The sequence below is a fragment of the Macaca nemestrina genome, chromosome 13 (assembly GCF_043159975.1).
Source record: "Macaca nemestrina isolate mMacNem1 chromosome 13, mMacNem.hap1, whole genome shotgun sequence".
In the NCBI taxonomy this organism is placed as follows: Eukaryota; Metazoa; Chordata; class Mammalia; order Primates; family Cercopithecidae; genus Macaca; species Macaca nemestrina.
The window spans coordinates 36,818,335-36,837,049 of record NC_092137.1 but is presented as its reverse complement, the minus strand read 5'-3'; the positions used below and the strand labels follow the sequence as shown (position 1 = coordinate 36,837,049).

The 18,715-nt window shown below is 44.9% G+C and overlaps 1 protein-coding gene across 10 annotated transcripts in view; it reads right to left on the bottom strand.

Annotated features, from left to right (window-relative positions):
• Positions 1-18,715, bottom strand: part of LOC105464840 (vitrin) — a 126,676-nt gene that overhangs the window by 9,696 nt on the left and 98,265 nt on the right. For 5 of the 10 annotated variants that reach the window (XM_011712927.2, XM_011712929.2, XM_011712931.2 and 2 more), the window contains 2 exons: positions 18,156-18,321; positions 3,715-3,818 (listed from right to left, as the gene is read on the bottom strand). In XM_011712927.2, the coding sequence (XP_011711229.2) occupies positions 3,715-3,818; positions 18,156-18,321 (270 nt within the window). The remainder of the gene's footprint in view (positions 1-3,714; positions 3,819-18,155; positions 18,322-18,715) is intronic. The other 5 variants (XM_011712928.2, XM_011712930.2, XM_024787695.2 and 2 more) reach the window with 1 other exon arrangement.

Below are 18,715 nucleotides of genomic sequence, written 5' to 3'. Positions count from 1 at the left end.
AGGCTGGTCTCAAACTCGTGGGCTCAAGTGATCCGCCCACCTCAGCCTCCCAAAGTGCTGAGATTACAGGCATGAGCCACTGCACCCAGCCTGTTTCTTTTTTAAAACCACTTCAACTATTTTCGTGTGTACAATTCAGTGGCATTAAGTACATTGACAATGCGCAGCCATTACCACTGTCCATTTTGGTTTCATTTCAAGCCTTCAACTTCTAATTGTCTCTGCTTTGAAGAAAGTTTTAGGGACAGCAAGCAGGTGAGAAAGACCTTTTTTTTTTTTTTTTTTTTTTTTTTTTCCTGAGACAGTCTTGCTCTGTCGCCAGGCTGGAGTACAGTGGCATCATCTCGGCTCACTGCAACCTCCACCTTCCAGGTTCAAGCGATTCTGCTGCCTCAGCCTCCCAAGTAGCTGGGACTAGAGGCATGCACCACCACCCCCAGCTAATTTTTATATTTTTAGTAGAGATGGGGTTTCACCATGTTGGTCAGGATGGTCTTGATCTCTTGATCTCATGATCCACCTGCCTCGGTCTCCCAAAGTGCTGGGATTACAGCTGTGAACCACCGCGCCCGGCCAAAGACTTTCATGAGAACAAAAGTGCCTCTTTTCTGCTGGACCCACACTAAGCCCCTAAGCCAGCCCCATGTTGTTTCCAAGAGTGTAGGGTGGGAGGAGTTGACCTGGAGTGACCCCCTTCAGCCTGGGGTGAACCTAAGGCTCCTGCGGGCTGTATGTACAGAGCTGTGTTCTGGGGTCAGCAGTGTTTTCCTGCAGTTCCAGGCCAGGGGCACAGGTCTGGTTGGGCAGGGAAGAGTTGCACCCACTAGGAACTGACAGACTGTGTTCTAGCCCTGGCTGTGCTACTTGCTAGCTGTGTGGTCCTGAGTAGGTCACCCTATGTCTCTGGGCCTAAATTTCCACGATAGCAATCTACTTTGGCTGAGTGCAGCAGTCATGAAGTGCTACGAAGCCTCCCGCCATGACTTTTCCAAGGGCATATTTCACACTGAGAAGGGCTTCAGGAAATTTTCAGAGTCAACTAGACAATGACCAGTTGTCTCAGTTTGCCAGGACTTTCCCAGTTTTAGCACTGAAAACCCCAGGTTCTTCTGGGAAAACTGGGATGACTATTCACCCTAGAGTCAGCATGGCTGTATACAGCAGGCAGAGCTCTTAACCTGGGCTCTGTGAACCCCAGGGCACTTGAAATTATACACAGTGTTTCGTGTATATAAGTATCTGTCTGGATAGAAGGGCCATAGCTTTCATGGAATCCTCAAAGGAGTCCTCAATCTCCATACATTTAAGAAGCACCTTCTTTAGGCTTTAGGATTAGTAGTAGTATACTCAGTGCATTTCTGATTTTGGCCAGCATCCTGTCTCCACTAGCTGGTATTATCTTACTTGTCAAATGAAAGCATCAAATGGTTACATATACAGATGCTGCAGAAATGTCTTGTAAAACCCATGTGAACTGGCTGCACAGAACCCCGTTGCTAAGGGGAAACCCTGGCTGCTAAGCATTGCTTTTATAGCCAATGGACAATTTTTCCCAAGGCACAAACCATCCAGAAGTCCTCTCTGCCCTAATATTAGGCACCTATAGGCAGAGCACAAGACGCCATGAGAAGATCCCCTCAACCCCACCTAACCTTATATCCCGAGGCCACGGTGTATAGTGCTCAACACACACTCCATCTGCCTTCCAGTGGGTCTTGAAAATAGAGGCTGGAAATTAGAAAACTACATTTTCCAGACTTCCTTGCAGCTAGGGCTTTAGCTTTGTTTTAGTTCCATGAATTGATGCACTTGCATGAGATTTAGAAGATAAAAGTGAGGCAGAGGCTGTACTTTTGTTTATATTTCTGCTGACAAATATCTTTAGTATCTGACTTCTCTGGGATACTGTCCGCAGAGGTGCCTGGGCTTGCTTGCTAGCTTCAGTCAGTGGTGTGGGGTGGCAGGGTGTGGAGATCCATGTTGTGGGTGTGAGTGGTGCAGGGAGGGCATGGTTCTGGAGCTGGCAGCTCTAGAAGAAGCTTCCTGATCTCTTGATCGTGCTGGCTTCCTGGACAAAGCAGGTTTCTGAAGAGGCTGCCGTGGCAGAATTCAGAAAGTGATTTCCTAATCTTGGAAGAAGGAGCAGCTCCCTTGGAGGTCCTACTTCTGCAGGAAGCCTTCAGACATCATCTCCTACAGTCTGCTTCTTCAGTTCTTACAGTGATTCTCCAAACTACTTAATATCCTGAAATAAATACCTTTCCATTGGAATCAGTTGAATGGATTCTGTTCTCAGAATCCAAACTCTGGACAATACAGAGGCAGAGTCAGAACATGTCCACTGAAAAAGGTATGCTGATTGGATTGAGACCCATTGCTAATCTCATCAAGGAATGAGAGTGCCTTCTGATGTTTGTCTCACTGGGATTTTACTAATGTAAGCATTAAGTTAGAAACAAATCAGAAATCAACTCTGTCATGTGTGTGATGAAGGTAATACTGCTTTGGGGGCATGGAGAGTGACTTGGCTAGTGTTTATTTAGCATCGTTCAAAGGTGAAAAGCTCTGTATGTGCTAGATACTAATGTTCTGGTCACTACAGAGACATACACTGAAGTGGGAAGGGAAATCATTAATCAGATGTACTGTAACTCTGAGGATGCTCCCTCAAAGACAGCTCAATTCCCTGCATGTACTCTAAGCCAAGCAACTGTGGCTCATGTCTCCATTTCTTTGGATTTTGATGACAGGAACACTTTCCCCGAGAGGTGGACAATCAGTCTCCCTCCAGCGTCCCCAAAGCCAATCTTTCATTTACAAATGAATACACTGGCACGGGCTCTTTGACAGTCTTTGAGCTTGATTAGTGTGAAATTGTTTCCCAATGCCCAATCACCTCTGTATAAACATAAAATGGAATTTCTGGACATGCCCCACTGAGGACTAGACCTTGGATTTCTGGTGAGCCCCCAAAGGCTCAGATATCATGGGAGACTCAGCTTGAAACAGGGAACATGTTTCTCTTTGCACAATCATCAGTAGTTGATCAGAACAAGATTCTCAAGGGGCACCGAGGGGCTTCCTTAACTGGTTACAAAATTTCATGAAACAGCCGATGACTTGTAGGCCAATAAAAAAATAGTCAGGACAGCAGACTTGCTTGCCCTGAGTAACGCTACCCCTTCCTGCAAACCAAGCATGCTGGGACTGTACAGGGTGTGTGTGTGTGAAAGATTCTTGTCCTCTGAAGCCATGATAACTTTAGAAAAGATACAGATGTTGCAGGAGTCATTTCTTTTTCTTTTTTTTTTTGAGATGGAGTCTCACTCTGTCACCCAGGCTGGAGTACAGTGGCGCCATCTTGGCTCACTGCAACCTCTGCCTCTTCAAGTGATTCTCCCACCTCAGCCTCCCGAGTAGCTGGGATTACAGGTGCACGCCACCATACCCAGCTAATTTTTGTATTTTTAGTAGAGAGAGGGTTTCACCATGTTGGCCAGGCTGATCTCGAACTCCTGACCTCAAGTGATCTGCTAGCTTCAACCTCCCAAAGTGCTGGGATAACAGGTGTGAACCACCACGCCTGACCAGAAGTTATTTCTTGATGGATTATCATTATTATTTTCTTCCTTTTATATACAGTGGTTAGAAGACAATCACGTAGAAAGAGAACGATGGTAGCAAGACAGGAGAATTTGAATCGGGATCACATACCTACATTGGAAAGTCCTCCTCTCTGGGTGATTTTCTCTATGGCTGTCTTCAGGTCTCGAGAATTCATGTGTGTCTTGAGGTTAAAGTGGGTAGCAGGGTTGTCTCTGAAGAGTCAGAACAAGAAATACAAATTAGCTAGAAAGTTATTACCTTTGGAGGAAGGCAGAGATCATGGTTGATTCTTTCATATACAAATAGAAGCTGCTTCGAAGCCTTCTGCTATGGCTTGTAAAATGTCCCATTGTGGACTGGTGTGTGTAGAGAAAAGGAGGCTATTTCAAGGCTCAGAAGGCGTGTGTTGCCTGTGCCATTTCCTGGCTGTGTGATCTTGAAGAGACAACTTCTCTGGGCTTCAGATTCCTCATGTAGATGAAAACATCATTATAACACCCATGTTGCTAATGAACGGGACTGTCGTCAAGTGGGATTTTGCAAATGTCAGGATCCCATCTGTGGAGCGCTCAGCGTTCTCAGCCTACCCCAGACCCTCCTCTCCAGAAAGAGAATCTCGCGGCTGTCAGCCACTCCCTGGGTTACCCTTAGCACTGGAATTGCACGTGAATAGTGGTACCAAGGAGACCTCTCTATCTTTCTCATCCTGCAACTGGGTGACAATACTCAAAACTCATCTAGAAGGTCAACATCTATTTGGCTGAAGACTGAAAAAGATGAACTGGGGAGGAGTTGGAGTGAATTCAGCGGAAAAACACAATGAGAATCCCTCTCTAGAAACGAATCCCCACGAAGCGGCTGAGTGTAGGGTGTGGAGGCGTGCAGGAGGGTGGGTGTGTGTGCATCGCACCCAAGATGAAGTGTGAGATCACAACTCCCAAAGCGCTGACACTCAGCCACAGGCGGTGTTGACTTCGTGGGCGCGAGACCCGCGCAGCAACACAGGGCTCCACGCTCCAGAAGAGCCTCAGTCAGACAGGCCCATGCTTGGTGTAATGCTCTGCTGCTGCTGCCTTGAAATTCTTCATCATTTTTGAACAAGCTGCCCTGCACACTATGTAGTCAGTCCAGGCTAGAGGTTACTGTTTTCTCCTTCCTTCCTCCCTCCCTCCCTCCCTCCCTTCCTCCCTTCCTTCTTTCCTTCCTTCCTTCCTTCTTTTGTGACAGAGTCTCGCTCTGTCTCCCAGGCTGGAGTGCAGTGGCTCGATCTCGGCTCTGCCTCCCGGGTTCATGCCATTCTCCTGCCTCAGCCTCCTGAGTAGCTGAGACTACAGGCACCCGCCACCATGCCCGGCTAACTTTTTGTATTTTTAGTAGAGACGGGGTTTCACCGTGTTAGCCAGGATGGTTTCGATCTCCCAACCTCGTGATCCGCCCACCTCGGCCTCCCAAAGTGCTGGGATTACAGGCGTGAGGCACCGCGCCCCGCCTCTTTCTTTCTTTTCTTTTTTTTGACATGGAGTCTCATTCTGTCACCCAGACTGAAGTGCAGTGGCATGATCTTGGCTCACTGTAACCTCTGCCACCCAAGTTCAAGCGATTCTCCTGCCTCAGCCTCCCGAGTAGCTGGGATTACAGGCACCTGCCACCGTGCCTGGCTAATTTTTGTAGTTTATTAGTAGAGACAAGGTTTCACCATCTTGGCTAGGCTGGTCTTGAACTCCTGACCTCATGATCCACCCACCTCGGCCTCCCAAAGTGCTGGGATTATAGGCATGAGCCACTGTCCCTGGCCATTTTTTTTTTCTTTTTTTTTTTTTAGATGGAGTCTCGTTCTGTCTCCCAGGCTGGAGTGCACTGGCATGATCTTACTGGCATGATCTTTGCTCACTGAAACCTCCACCTCCTGGATTCAAGCCATTCTCCTGCCTCAGTCTCCCAAGTAGCTGGGACTACAGGTGCACATCACCACACCCAGCTAATTTTTGTATTTTTAGTAGAGACAAGGTTTTGCCATGTTGGCCAGGCTGGTCTCCAACTCCTGACCTCAGGTGATTTGCCTACCTCGGCCTCCCAAAGTGCTGGAATTACAGGCATGAGCCACCGTGCCTGGCCATAGAGGTTACTAAGTTTTCAAGAAGGAGAAGACTTTTTTTTTTTTTTTTTTCAGAGACAGGGTTTCATTCTTTTGCTCAGCCTGGAGTGCAGTGGCCCCATCTTGGCTCACTGCAGCCTCAACTTCCTGGGCTCAAGCAATCCTCCCACCTTAGCCTCCCAAGTAGGTGAGACCACAGGTGCACGCCACCATGCCCAGCAAATTTTTTCATTTTTTGTAAAGACAAGGTCTTGCTGTGTTGCCCCTGGCTGGTCTTAAACTCTTGAACTCAAGCAGCTTATTGCCCTGCTTTGGCCTCCCAAAGTGCCAAGATTATAGGCGTGAGCCACCATGCCTGGCCAAGAAAACTTTTTCAAGTAGCCTTTCTACAAACACCAGAAGTGGATGCAGGAAGAAGCGGATGTGGGCAGTTTCAGGTGGGAACCTCGAGGTGGCTGACCATGGGTGGATTCTTAGTGAGTCCTTGGGGACCGGGACAAGTGGTGCAGTCATGAGGAAACCAGTCACCGGGACCTGGGAGAGAGGAGAAAGACTCTGCCTCCCTCCTTCCTTTCCTCCATCCCTGTTCTTCAAACTCCTCTCTGTCTCAAAATGATCTACGTTATACCCAGAAGGTGGCTTATCTACAAGGCAAGAGATGAAAAACAGAAAGAGCAGCCACCTCCAGGGAAGACAGAAAATGTAAAACAAGTTTAACCAAAGTGGGGCACTGGGGCAAAACCCAAACAGATGAAATTTCACCAGAAGAAAACCAAGTTCTATGGTTGAAACTAAACAGAAACAACAACACAGCAATCAGCAGAATGGGGAAATATGGGTGTTGAGCTGGGCGTGGCCTTCCTATCAACCTACAGTGTGAAGTGTCTTGATCTGAGGCTGAAGTCACAAATTCTGGGAGGAAGAGTCACACAGAGAGCAGCACTGTGACTTTCACTCTGTATTCTTCCCCTCAGGTTCTAGGGCTTATGGGTTTTTTTTTTTTAATTTTTATTTATTTATTTATTTTCGAGATGGAGTCTTGCTCTGTCGCTCAGGCTAGAGTGCAGTGGCTCAATCTTGGTTCGCTGCAACCTCTGCCTCCCAGGTTTAAGCAATTCTCCTGCCTCAGCCTCTGGAGTAGCTGGGATTACATGCGCCTGCCACCATGCTTGGCTAATTGGTTTTTTTTTTTTTTTTTTTTTTTTTGTATTTTTAATAGAGATGGGGTTTTACCATGTTGGCCAGGCTGGTCTCGAACTCCTGACCTCGTGATCCATCTGCCTTGGCCTCCCAAAGTGCTGGGATTACAGGCATAAGCCACTGCCCCTGGCTGGGTTTATATTTTTACAAAGCAATTTCAGTAAATGCTATGTACACTTTTACTTATAGAGCCCATTAGCTCCCATCCCTCGGGTCCTGGCCATTCCTCTATATACACTCAATCGCTTTTATTCCCTCCCCTATATGTCTACTGTGACACCAGGAGTGCCAGCCCCCATGCTTCTGGCTGCCTCTAAGAATCCCTGTGCTGGTCTCTGCAGTATTAGTTCTGTGGCCATCTGCTAGAGGACCCTTCGGTCCTCAGTCCTGCCCGCAAAATTCCCCTGCTTGAAAATCATCAGAAGTTCTCATTGCTAAACCTGGTATTTTGGCTTTCAAAGCATCCATAATTTAATTTCCAACTATCATGTTAAGGATGTTCTCTTTCTTTTTCTCTCTTTCCCTCTCTTTTTCAGGATGTTCCATATTCTAATCAAAATGAACTGTTCACCCTTTCCCACTTTTCTAGCTTCGTGCATTTGCTCACTTCTTCCCTCATCTGGAAAGCCCCAATCGTGCCCACCCTCCAAGCTCAGCGACCCTGTCTCCCTTACCCCCAGCCCCAGCTGACAACCTGTCTGCCTGACTCAGCTTTTCTCTAACCAACACCTTGCATAATATGTGGCGCCTACAGGTACTCATTTAACAGGATGAACATTTCTTTGTTCTATTTCTGTGCATCTCTCAACCTCTACACTTTGGTGTTCCCTAGGGTGCTAGCCCCATCATGCATCTCTTCTTAGCTTATGCACGTCCCTGGGAGATTTCATCAACTCCCAGGACTCAGAGACCATTCATGGGCCAAAAGCTGTCTGTGCCCTGGTTGGTCCCCTTTCTTGAACCTCACACATACATAAAATGGCTTCCATAGATACTTCCAAACCTGAAGTCATTTATCTTCCAAGCCTGATCCACCCAACCACCCATCTCCCCATCTGCCTTCCTCTCTGACTCACTCAGTCATCCAGCAGTGTGCGTTCCTGACACTCTCCTCATCAAATACCACGTCTTGTTAGACCTACCTCTAAATATCTCTCATATTTCTCCCATCCTTTCCATCCCCAAGTTTGGGCTTTCATCTCTTTCCTGAATATTGCCAGAGTCTCCTACCTGGTCTTAACCAGGGCAGCTTCTGCGGTGGATATTTTATCCAATTGGCTCTAAGTGTTTCACAGAAGCAGATTAAGAAGTTATAATGCCTCTTCCAAGAGGTCTAATTGTGTACAGTATTTGTGATTTTGTGATCTTTGTCTTAAGAGGCCCCCAAACTGTATAAGCTTCAGAGTCCTTAAAGTCTGGATCTTCCCCTGGTGACCAAGGGTTATCAACATTTTAGAGCCAAAAAAAAAAAAAAGGGTTGAAACAACAAAAAAAAATTGGCTACAAAATGAAAAATTGCAAAATTGACACTGACAATAATAAATACGTAATTGCCTATCAAACATAACATTTATAAACTTTTTACATTAATTATAATGTAAATCATTAATAGTGAAATTTTTAATGTATAAAAACTGAATTACATTTGAAAATGATTTGTGGGCTAGATTTTCTCACTTTGCACGATTTCCTGAGGGTGTCTGGTGACTGTCAAGAAATAGTATCCAATCACAAATTAAATGTTGCTCATCGACACATACTTTAAAAAGCAAAAATATAAAGGTTCCTTTCAAAAGTTTTTACAGGCCAGGCATGGTGGCTCACACCTGTAATCCTAGCACTTTGAGAGGCCAAGACAGGAGGATCCCATGAGCCCAGGAGTTGGAGATCAGCCTGGGCAAACAAACAAAAACAAACAAACAAACAAACAAAAAAACGTTTTTACAGAAAAAAGTATTTAATGTTGAACCTCTTCATTTAGTCATGTTCATGATATTCTTAATATTGATCATTAAGGTGTCTTGATGTTGATCACTTTGTAGAGCAATTGTCGATTCCCTGTCTCTTTCTTAGACCACATACCCAGCTGAGTCTTGTTATTCTTGGCAGTTATGTTCTATAAAGTTGCAGTTGCCATGAGCACCGAATTCGCAAGTACTGAGCCATTCCTCACAACGGAAATATAAGGTTTGGTTCCTGGGAGCCTCTGGTCACAACATTGTCATCAACAGAACAATACATAACCTTGTTTTACATGTGTTTTTCTTTGAAGACATTGAATTTAATATATGCTTCTTACAAATAATTAATTATATGCAGTATATCTTTATAACAAGATATTTGCTGAGAAGGGTTTACCATTTTCCTGAATTTGGATAACATGACCATAAATTTCTTTGACTTTTAGCCTTAGAACAATGCTGTCCATTATGTTTTTTTTTTTTTTTTTTAAATCAGTCATCATCTCATGAATTCGTAAATTTAGCCTCTTTTCCATAGCTTCATCACACCCTTTAGATGTTATTTCAGTACTTTCTGGAGTGGACTTATATACAGACTAGCAAATTTCCTCTTCTTTTTCTGAATGTACCAAATTATTGATTCATTAACATTGAACTCACAACCAATAGCACTGTCACTCATGTCTGAACAAAGCTAATTGAATACACTTGTTTTCTCTGCAAGCCACAAACCAACTTCTTGCACTTAAGAAAGCTAGATAGCATTTTAGCACTACATTTGGAGTCCATTTTAAATAGCAAAATCACCAAAGACAAGCACAAAAATGCAAAAAATGTGGCACTAAAAAGACTGCAAAAAGGACACTTGAAGACAGTTGAAACAAGAAGGCCTAGTGGGCTGGGCGCGGTGGCTCATGTCTGTAATCCCAGCACTTTGGGAGGCCGAGGCGGGTGGATCACCTGAGGTCAGGAGTTTGAGACCAGCCTGATCAATATGATGAAACCCCGTCTGTACTAAAAATACAAAAAAATTATCCGGGCGTGGTGGCACGTGCCTGTAATCCCAGCTACTTGGGAGGCTAAGACAGGAGAATCGCTTGAACCCAGGAAGCGGAGGTTACAGTGAGCCAAGATCACGCCAGGGCAACAAGATCCAGCCCGGGCAACAAGAGTGAAACTCTGTCGCAAAAAATAAAATAAAATAATAAAATAAAATAAAATAAATAAAATGAAGGCAGAGTGTGGTTTGACCTTAGCTGGGAAGATGTGCATCAGGTGACTCCATTTTTTTCCCCCACTTATATACATATCCAATAAATGACTGCAAAAGTTCCTGGAGTTACAAATTTGAGGGTACAAATAAATTTAAATTTTAAGGAGTAGGCAAATTTGCAAATACAGAATCCAGAGATCATGAGGATCGACTGTAACCTATTGAGAACAAGCACTTTGTCCTAGCTTCCAATCCCTAGTGCTTAGCATCCAGGAGGTAATAAATAGGTAATTACGGAATAAACAAATGGAAGAAAGGAAGCTCAAATGTTCTCTCTTCTCTCTGTTCATCCCCGGTGGAAGTGAACACTCTACCTCTGAGCTCCACATTGACCACCCCTTGCTTTTATTACATCCCAGATGATGAATCCGTCTTCAGAAGCATACAGATGAGCTACTCATATAATGAACGAATAGCTGCTTCTAATGTTTTAAATGGTATTTCTTTTAAAGATATTGCCTCCCTGGCTGGATTGTGAGGTCCTAAAGAACAGAACCTCTTATTACATTTATTTATTTAAATAGAATGAAAGGTTGCATCAGAGGACCTCTGAAACCCTTTCTGATTGCTAAAATTACAATTAGGGCAAATTACAATTACAATTAAGGGCAAAGGCATGAAACCCATCCACCAAGGGAATTAAAGGCAAACCACTTAGATGAATTTTTCATCAGATCCTCCACAAATGACCGAGGGCTCAGTACATGGCAAACACTTAATAAATGTGTGTTAAATTGTACTCTAATCATAATAATGAATAATAAATCATTAATCTGCAGTCCGTGACAGGTCTCAGGACCAGAGTATATGTGTCCTTTTCCCAGATATATAGGCTGATGGCCTGATTAGCCTGGTTACTCTTCAGATTTGGAGACTATTTTAAAAGTTCAAAGAAGTATGCCACTAAGTTTTTACACAAACAATCTTTTAATTTGTAATTTTATTACAGGTTCTTATTACATGCAAACACAAAATATTTTTCTAGGGAATATCAAAGATTTCCTTTGAAAATAAGAAAATGTAGAGGTTGATAGCTGAAAGAGAAAATTTAGATTGTTCTGTGTTTGGAGGAAGACCTAGGATCAATGAAAGGAATGATAGGGAGCCAGAAGTTGGCTGTGCCTAGAAAGGAGGAATTTGTGTAATAGTAAATGGCTACCCTACAAGGGTTTAAGAAGCAAACACACACCTGTCAGAAACGGGCACAGGTGTTTGATTCTTAGGAAGGCTTGAGGGCTACGGACAGGGAAATTGGATGGATCATCAGTGTTTCCAGACATACCTGATGATAAAACTCACCTAAAGCACTTATTAAACTATATAGGTTACCAGTCCTCTCCTTGAAAGAAAATCCACGGGGCTGGGAGATCCAGGTGATTCTTATTCTCAGGAAGGTTTGTAAAGCTCTGGATTCTAGAAGCCTTCTGAGGCCCTTTCAGTCCGAAAGCATCTATTTTGTTTCAGCCCCGGGGTCTACTGGTTTACCCCGTGACAAACTGAGTCACAAGGAATGAGTCTCTCAAATGGATTTTTATGCCAGTAGAGAAATAGTAACGAATCATAATTCCCTCCAAGAAGAACTTTTCTGAACTATTTTCTCAAACAAGGCATCAACTTAAGGTTACAGTCAAATAACATAACTATTTAGCCTTTTGATTGTTTTACTAGCTAATATGTGATGCTTTATGGACTTAGTCAATGAGATGGACCATGCCTGTAAGATCAGGAGGATGTTTCAGGTCACATGCCAGGGGCTGCAGACTTGTCCCTTGAGGGTATTACCTGGCTCAGATGGACAATCATTCTGCCCCCATCCCCCCAGACAGTATGAGCTCTGCTAGAGCAGCTATGACCAGCCCAGGGTGCAGTGGTCTGGGCCAATCTGCTGAGGGCCTTTGCACAACTAGCCCTCGATGAATGGGAACTGGTCTTTTCCACATTTCCCAGCATCAGAAAAGGGGGAGCAGGGTCTTATAATCAAATTTCATTTTTAAGTGAGTATTTTTTTTTCCTGCAATAACTATGAGAATTCCACTCGTCTACTAAAAAGGGTAGAAAATTGAGCTGCATGAACCTCTTCCTGCTGGAGTAAATGTGAATCACGTGCAATCTGCTGATCTGAGAGCCACTCCCGAACAAACTGGCTCACCAGCTGCTAATCTGCAACCACATCACAGGGCTCCGTGAGTGCTGGGGAAGTGGGGCATCTTGGCAACAGAGCTTCCCAAGCTCAGATGTGCATCTGATCACCTGGGGATCTTGTTAAAATGTAGAGTCTGACTCTGTAGAACCCGAGTGAGGTCTGAGGTTCTGCATTTCTCACAGCCTCCCAGATGATACTGTGGATCACACTTGGAGTAGCAATGTCTTAGAGGATGCTTTAGTAATAACAATAATAGAAATCAGCAGTGGGGCTTCCAGTGATAAGAGGAAGGGAAGAAAATAAATAAGAAGTCTAGAGAAGGGAAATGAAAGGCAGAGAAAGGGAGGAGGGTGGAGCTCTCACAGCCCTCTGGACGGGCCACTGGGAGGGGGTCAGGGGGCACTGGGGGACTGGGCTTCGCTGGGGACAGCACAGGCCCATGGGAGTATTCCGGCCTTTAATCTGGCCACAGCAAAGAATCAGCTGGGGAACTCGAAGAACTAATGATACCTGGGCTCCACACTCAGAAAATCTGATTTAACTGATGTGAAGTTTGTTCTGGGCGTCTGGAGTTCTAGGAGCTCCCAGGTGGTTCTATTGGGCATCAGGATGGCCGTCTGCTTCTCTGGGGGGAGACTGATCTCAGGGACCCCAGATAAAGCCAGTGGATGTGTGAGGAGAACTGAAGGGGGAGGGGTGGAAGTGAAGCGCAGTCGTTTGTATGTGCCTCCAGGAGCCCTGCATGATAGGGAAGAAAAAGCATAGGAGAAAGAGGAGAAACCTCAGAATCTTATGATTCTTGGGCAAATTGTATTCACGGCTTGCTTGGCCTTGAGACTCTGTGTTCCTGAGGAGTGTGGCTTGTGGGCCTCACCTTCCTGTCTCTCAGAGAGGAAAGAAGTGGCATGGTGGGGTCTTTGCAAGGGGCACTAGGCCCTGGAAAATCAGGCCAGGCAGGTGACAGGGAGCTGTTCTGAGATCTTGAGAATTACAGATTAAAATACCAACTTCTGGGCCTCATCCCCTTGCCAGATTCTGGTTTAATAGGTCTGAGGCAGGACCCAGGCATCAGCATTTTAAAAAGCTCCCCAGGTAATGCCAACGTGAAGTCAAGGCCCAGACAGCCCCTTCCTGCTCTGAAGTCCGAGGGTGAGTGCTGTGATTCACCTCTGCCAGCCCCCATCCCAGCTGCATTTCATGCCCCAGCCCCTCCCACTCCCCCTCCCTTTTTTTTTGGCTGCAGACTCAGAGAATGAGACAGGGTGGTCCTTGTTGCTGGTTGTATTAGCTTCCTACTGCTGTTGTAACGAATGATCCTAAACTTGCTGGCTCAAACAACACACACTTAGTTGAGAGTTCTGGAGGTCCCAAGTCCGACGTGGGTCTCCACGGCTGAAAGCAAGGTGTGGGCAGAGCTGTGCCCCTCTCTAGAGGCTCCAGGGAGAATACGTTTCCTGGTGTTTCCCAGCTTCTAGAGGATGCCTTCACTTCTTGCTCACGGCCCTTTCCTCCATCTTTAAAGCCAGCAATGCCACATCTCTCCGACTATGCTTCCATCGTCACACCTCCCTTTGACTGACAATAGCTGGGAAAGGTTCTCCACTTCTAAGGACTCGTGTGGCTACACTGCACCATCCCTATAACCCAGGAGAATCCCCCATCTCAGAGTTGTTAACTTTAACCACATCTGCAAAGTCCCTTCTGCTGTGTGAGGTAAAACACTCACTGGTTCCAGGGATTTGGACATTGACAACTTTCGGGTCATTATTTTGCCTAACATACCGGACATGGCATTTTGCTTCTTCCCCTCAACTCTGACTCTCCTGCACTTGGTGGCTCAGCTGACCTATGGAAGCTGCTCTGCCCAGCTGAGTGCATGATCACGAGTCTTCAGTCCAGGAGCTGAAGTTGGGTGGGCTGAGAAGTGAGAAGACTAAGGAGATGCAGCCAATTCAGAGCCACTCGATAAACCACAGGACAGCTATTATAGACTCATAAGCAAGGTAAGTCTATTTGATTTTCAAATGAAGAAAAAACCAAGTTTCCTTCATCCCACAACTGTTTCCAATTTTGATATCCTAGGGTTGATTACAAAGAATGTGTGCACTTATGTTCCATTTTTTGGAGCCTGAAATGAAAGTGTAGTGAAGGTCTGGAAGACATTTAGCACCTGTGGGTCTGGGCTGCTGCTCAAATGCAAGGTGTTTCGCCAGGTGTTAGTTACTAGAGTTCACCTAATGGCTTGCCCTGACTGTTCTTTCATTGACTCTTTCCGTGTTCCTGTTGGTATTAGGTGCAATTATAAGCCTTTGGGTTGTATAATTTGAACTTAGAATTCATGTGCAAGACAGGGGCTTGATCCTTGACCTGTTGTCCACACACAATGTCTCAGTCTTTAGGAGGTGAAAAGTAGCAATTATCAGACATTTTCCTGGCAGATGAGTGGAATCTCTGCTTTCAAGACAATTTTGTTTGACATTTTAGGGATTAACCCAAGACTAACATTTGTCCTCTGCCCCAGTCATGCATTTAGCTGCGTGTCCTTGGGAAAGTCAGTCAACCTCTCTGACTCTGCATCAGAAGCTGCCTCTATTCCTGGAGGCATGTGATGAGTGTGGTAGGAATGCTGTGGTTGCCGCCAGGTTAACATGATTGTGGGTTATGGGCCCTGCAGGTGGGGAACATGGGAGAGGGTGCTTGCCCAGTTCCACGGTGGTTGAGATTTCTGTTGGGCCCGGACCAGAGGTAGGAACTCAGCCAGTGCAAAGTGAAGTTATGGAGGGGCAGAAACCAAGAGCCTGGCAGAGGATGCTGGCCTGCTGAGAGAAGATCAGAATGGACAGGCAGAGAGGCGTAGAGATGCAGGCAGAGGTGGGGAAGGGGATGGCCAATGACTCGTCGTTCCTGTGAACACTCACCTTTCCATGAATCTCCCTTCACCTGGGCTACCTGGAGTGGTTTTCTGTTCCTTGTACCCAAAATGTCTTTGAGGAGATTGAGGAGTCAAGTTGTGTTGCATTTTGTAAATGAGATCATTTTTATAGGTCTTATATTTTTCTTTACCTTTTTTCCAGTTAATATTTAGTATGAGTCTTTTAACTTCTAAATTTGTCTTTCAAGTTCTAAATTTAAAAGTCTAAATTCTGACTCAGCTCTCCTAAGGAAAACCCAGGGAGAGAACCTTCCAGGAAGCTGTGTGGACCAGGGGCAGTGGTAACGGAGGGGAGAGGGGAGGGAAGGAGCAGTTCTGAGCTCCGGAGCCCTCCTCCCTTGGCCGGGTCCTTCTCAACCTCAGTCTCTCCTTTCAGTGCTAGTTCTTGATGAGGCGGCCATTTCTTTGTAGGGCCTCATTTCCTCACTACAACACAAAGAGGTAGAATCAGGTGCTCTCAAGGCCTCAGGCTGTAAGTCCAAGAGCGCAGGGATGATTTTAAGGGGGAGGAAAGAGGGCGTTAGAATCTGATGAGAACCCAAATCACCAGGATGCCCCACTCCCTTCCTCTGTATGCACTTACGCATACAGCAGGGATTGAAGGGGACCACCCAGGAGAGGAGGCTGGACAAGTGAAACCAACAGCAGTTTCTGCTGAAAAAATGTGTCTCCCCCTCAGCCTCATCACACCCTTCTCAGGCCGCCCTCTCATTTGGTTTGCCACGTTCCACGGACGGATGTATCACCTCTGTGCAACACATCAATTCATCATTGATCACCCCACCTCCTCAGGACCCTAAGACTGCAAGGAAAGGAGAGGCAGCTATCTGGTCTGTTAGTCCCACATTCATTTACTGGATGTCTTCTGAATATAGAGCCGGTCACTGAATTACAGGATGCCAGGGCTGGCAGAGCCCTGATAAATCATCTGGTCTGACCCTCGTGCTACACAGATGGCAGCACTTACAAGGAGAGGTTAAGTGACTGGCTTAAGGTCACACAGAGGAGCTAAGGCCTGAATTCAGATCACCTGTCAGCGGTTCATTGCGCTTTCCACTCCACCCTGTTGCCGGGGGAGGGTGAAGATGATGGATTAGCTTATGTGAGCATAAAACAGTGGAAAACACACACATTTCCCTAAGTGCTACAAATTAATAAGAATCCTGGGAAAAAGTCAGACACAAGGGATTTTTTTAGAAAGTAAAATTGAAAAGCATGAGGTAAACTCTTGCTTGTGAATGGTGATCACATTAGGAATATGTGGGGAAAATGTTTTGGGGGAAGGCGTCTTTATTTTTCTTCCTTCCCTGCTACATTTGTTCTCTAATCCATGCTCTCATCAGCAACACTATTCTCATGCCATTTTTCTTTTCCCTGACATATTTATCACCTTATTATCATATTATACTATAAACCTTGGTATATACAAGCTTTTAAAGCAGCCATTTTTAATGCAAGATAACACACCAAGCTTTGAGGCCCCCAGTAAAATTGACTAAGGACATCTGGCGTTAAAACGCTTACGTTTCCTCTCTAGTAAAACCTGCCATCCATTGGCTGTCTGTAAAAAGTAACACAGGAATGAAAATGGGCTGGCATTTTGAAACCAAAAATACTCCCCCAAATCCCACTTTTCTTATTTCAATTCAAAAACTTCAAGATAGATCACCTGACATTGAGAGGTGATATCTGGAGCCATTGGTTATTTTTATCTAATTGAGTCTGATTACATACAAGTCCCAGTTAACTCATCTACTAATTTTTCCTGACAGGAATAGAAGGTAGTACTAAATGGGTAATTGGAATTAAATTCTAAAAACACAAATGTTGTAGATTCTTATGAAAATAAAGCATTTTTATTTATTTCTCTTGACAACTCAAAAATAAATATTCTAGTCTCTTTGATAGAACAACCTTGGTTAAAATGAAACCTCTGAAGGTGCTGGAGACCCCGTAGGTATTGTCAGGTATGGATAGTTTTTCTTTTCAGGAGGGTGAGTAAGTTGTGACCGCAGCTTCTGAGCAATAGGCACCAAAGGTTATGATGGTTTCCACTTTCATTGCCCCTTCCAAACCCACTTGGTCCTTTGTAGGAGACATGATACCCATCCTGCCCTCAATGATTCTTGGTCAAAAGGCTACCTATTTAAGATGTGTGTATAAATTTAAGATTATGCACGCTTTTTCTTTTGATTGTTTATTATCAATATCTGTATATCTGTTTCAGTGACAAACCTATTCATAGCTGAAATAAGAGTGATTTATTCCCGCCAAATAAAAGACTGAGACTGGTGTCAACATGAGCCCTCAATTTCTACCCTAAGTAAAATAATAGAACAGGTTGGGGAAAGTCATCTAGGTGCTCAGCTGACTGACGGGGGCCATCTCTCTTCCCACCCATTCTTCCCCATTGCCTGGTGGGTTTTTCCATTACCAGTGCAGGGGCCTAAGGTTATTTGGAGAAAAGAGAAGATACAACCTAAAGCACCATGTTCTCTAGGTGTCTAACCTATAGGTGGATAGGTTGTAGCACAGGGTGGAGTCCCTCAAACAAATGCTCTAATAGTCAAGGTTGAAAGCAGATCCAACCTTCTTGATTTACAGATGAGGAAACTGACAATCGGAGAGGTGAAGGCCTAGCCCAAGGCCACACAGCTTGTTAGTGGCTGAGTTAACACTCACACCCATCTCTCCTATTTTCCAGACAAATAAATACTCTTGAGTGCAAATGCCATCTAGTTACGAGTGCTTTTTAATCTGTCCTTTCCTTCAGGAAGCCACAGATTTCTTAAATGGCATCTGGATTGCTTCAGTTTTTTTCATTTACATTTGCATTAGGGAAGAGAACAAATCTGTGCTCAAGAACATGTTGGTAATATTTGTGGCATAAAATTAAGCACATGGCATGACTTCCTTTCTGGATTCAGAACATTAACTGCACTTACCCATACTGGACAACACCCATCAGTGGACCGGCAGGGCCAATGTCAAGAGCTTGGGCAACACCAGCCAGGAGCTGCTTCTGGATTCGGAATCGCCGTTTGCCAATGCTGGTACTCCCATCAATTAAAAACGACAAGTCAATTTTGCAGTCTGCGGAATGGAAAAAGACTATGATTCTCATGATCTCTCACTGCATTTACCTGGGCATCCTCTTGTTCCTCCTGCTCCGTCAGAGCCCCCTGAGAAATGAAAAGAAATGGAAAAAAAGGTAGTAAGATGCAGGGTATATTTATTTACATCCCACAGGGGTTTCCCTGAGCACCGGGGTCTTGGACACTTGGGCTAGTCCTTATTTCCATAACCATTGAAAACTCTACATATCTGCCACAATTATGGGTTTCAGAAGCAGCGACGTCCTAGCCAAGCTTGGGAAGGCTGTCAATGGTTGCCTAGGCTCAGATCTTCTAAGTGCAGACTCCTCGTTGTGAGAATTCATCAAGACTGAGTCTCAAGAGTGTGTGGCTTTTTGCTCTCACCCTAACTTTTTAGAAACAAGTGTTGG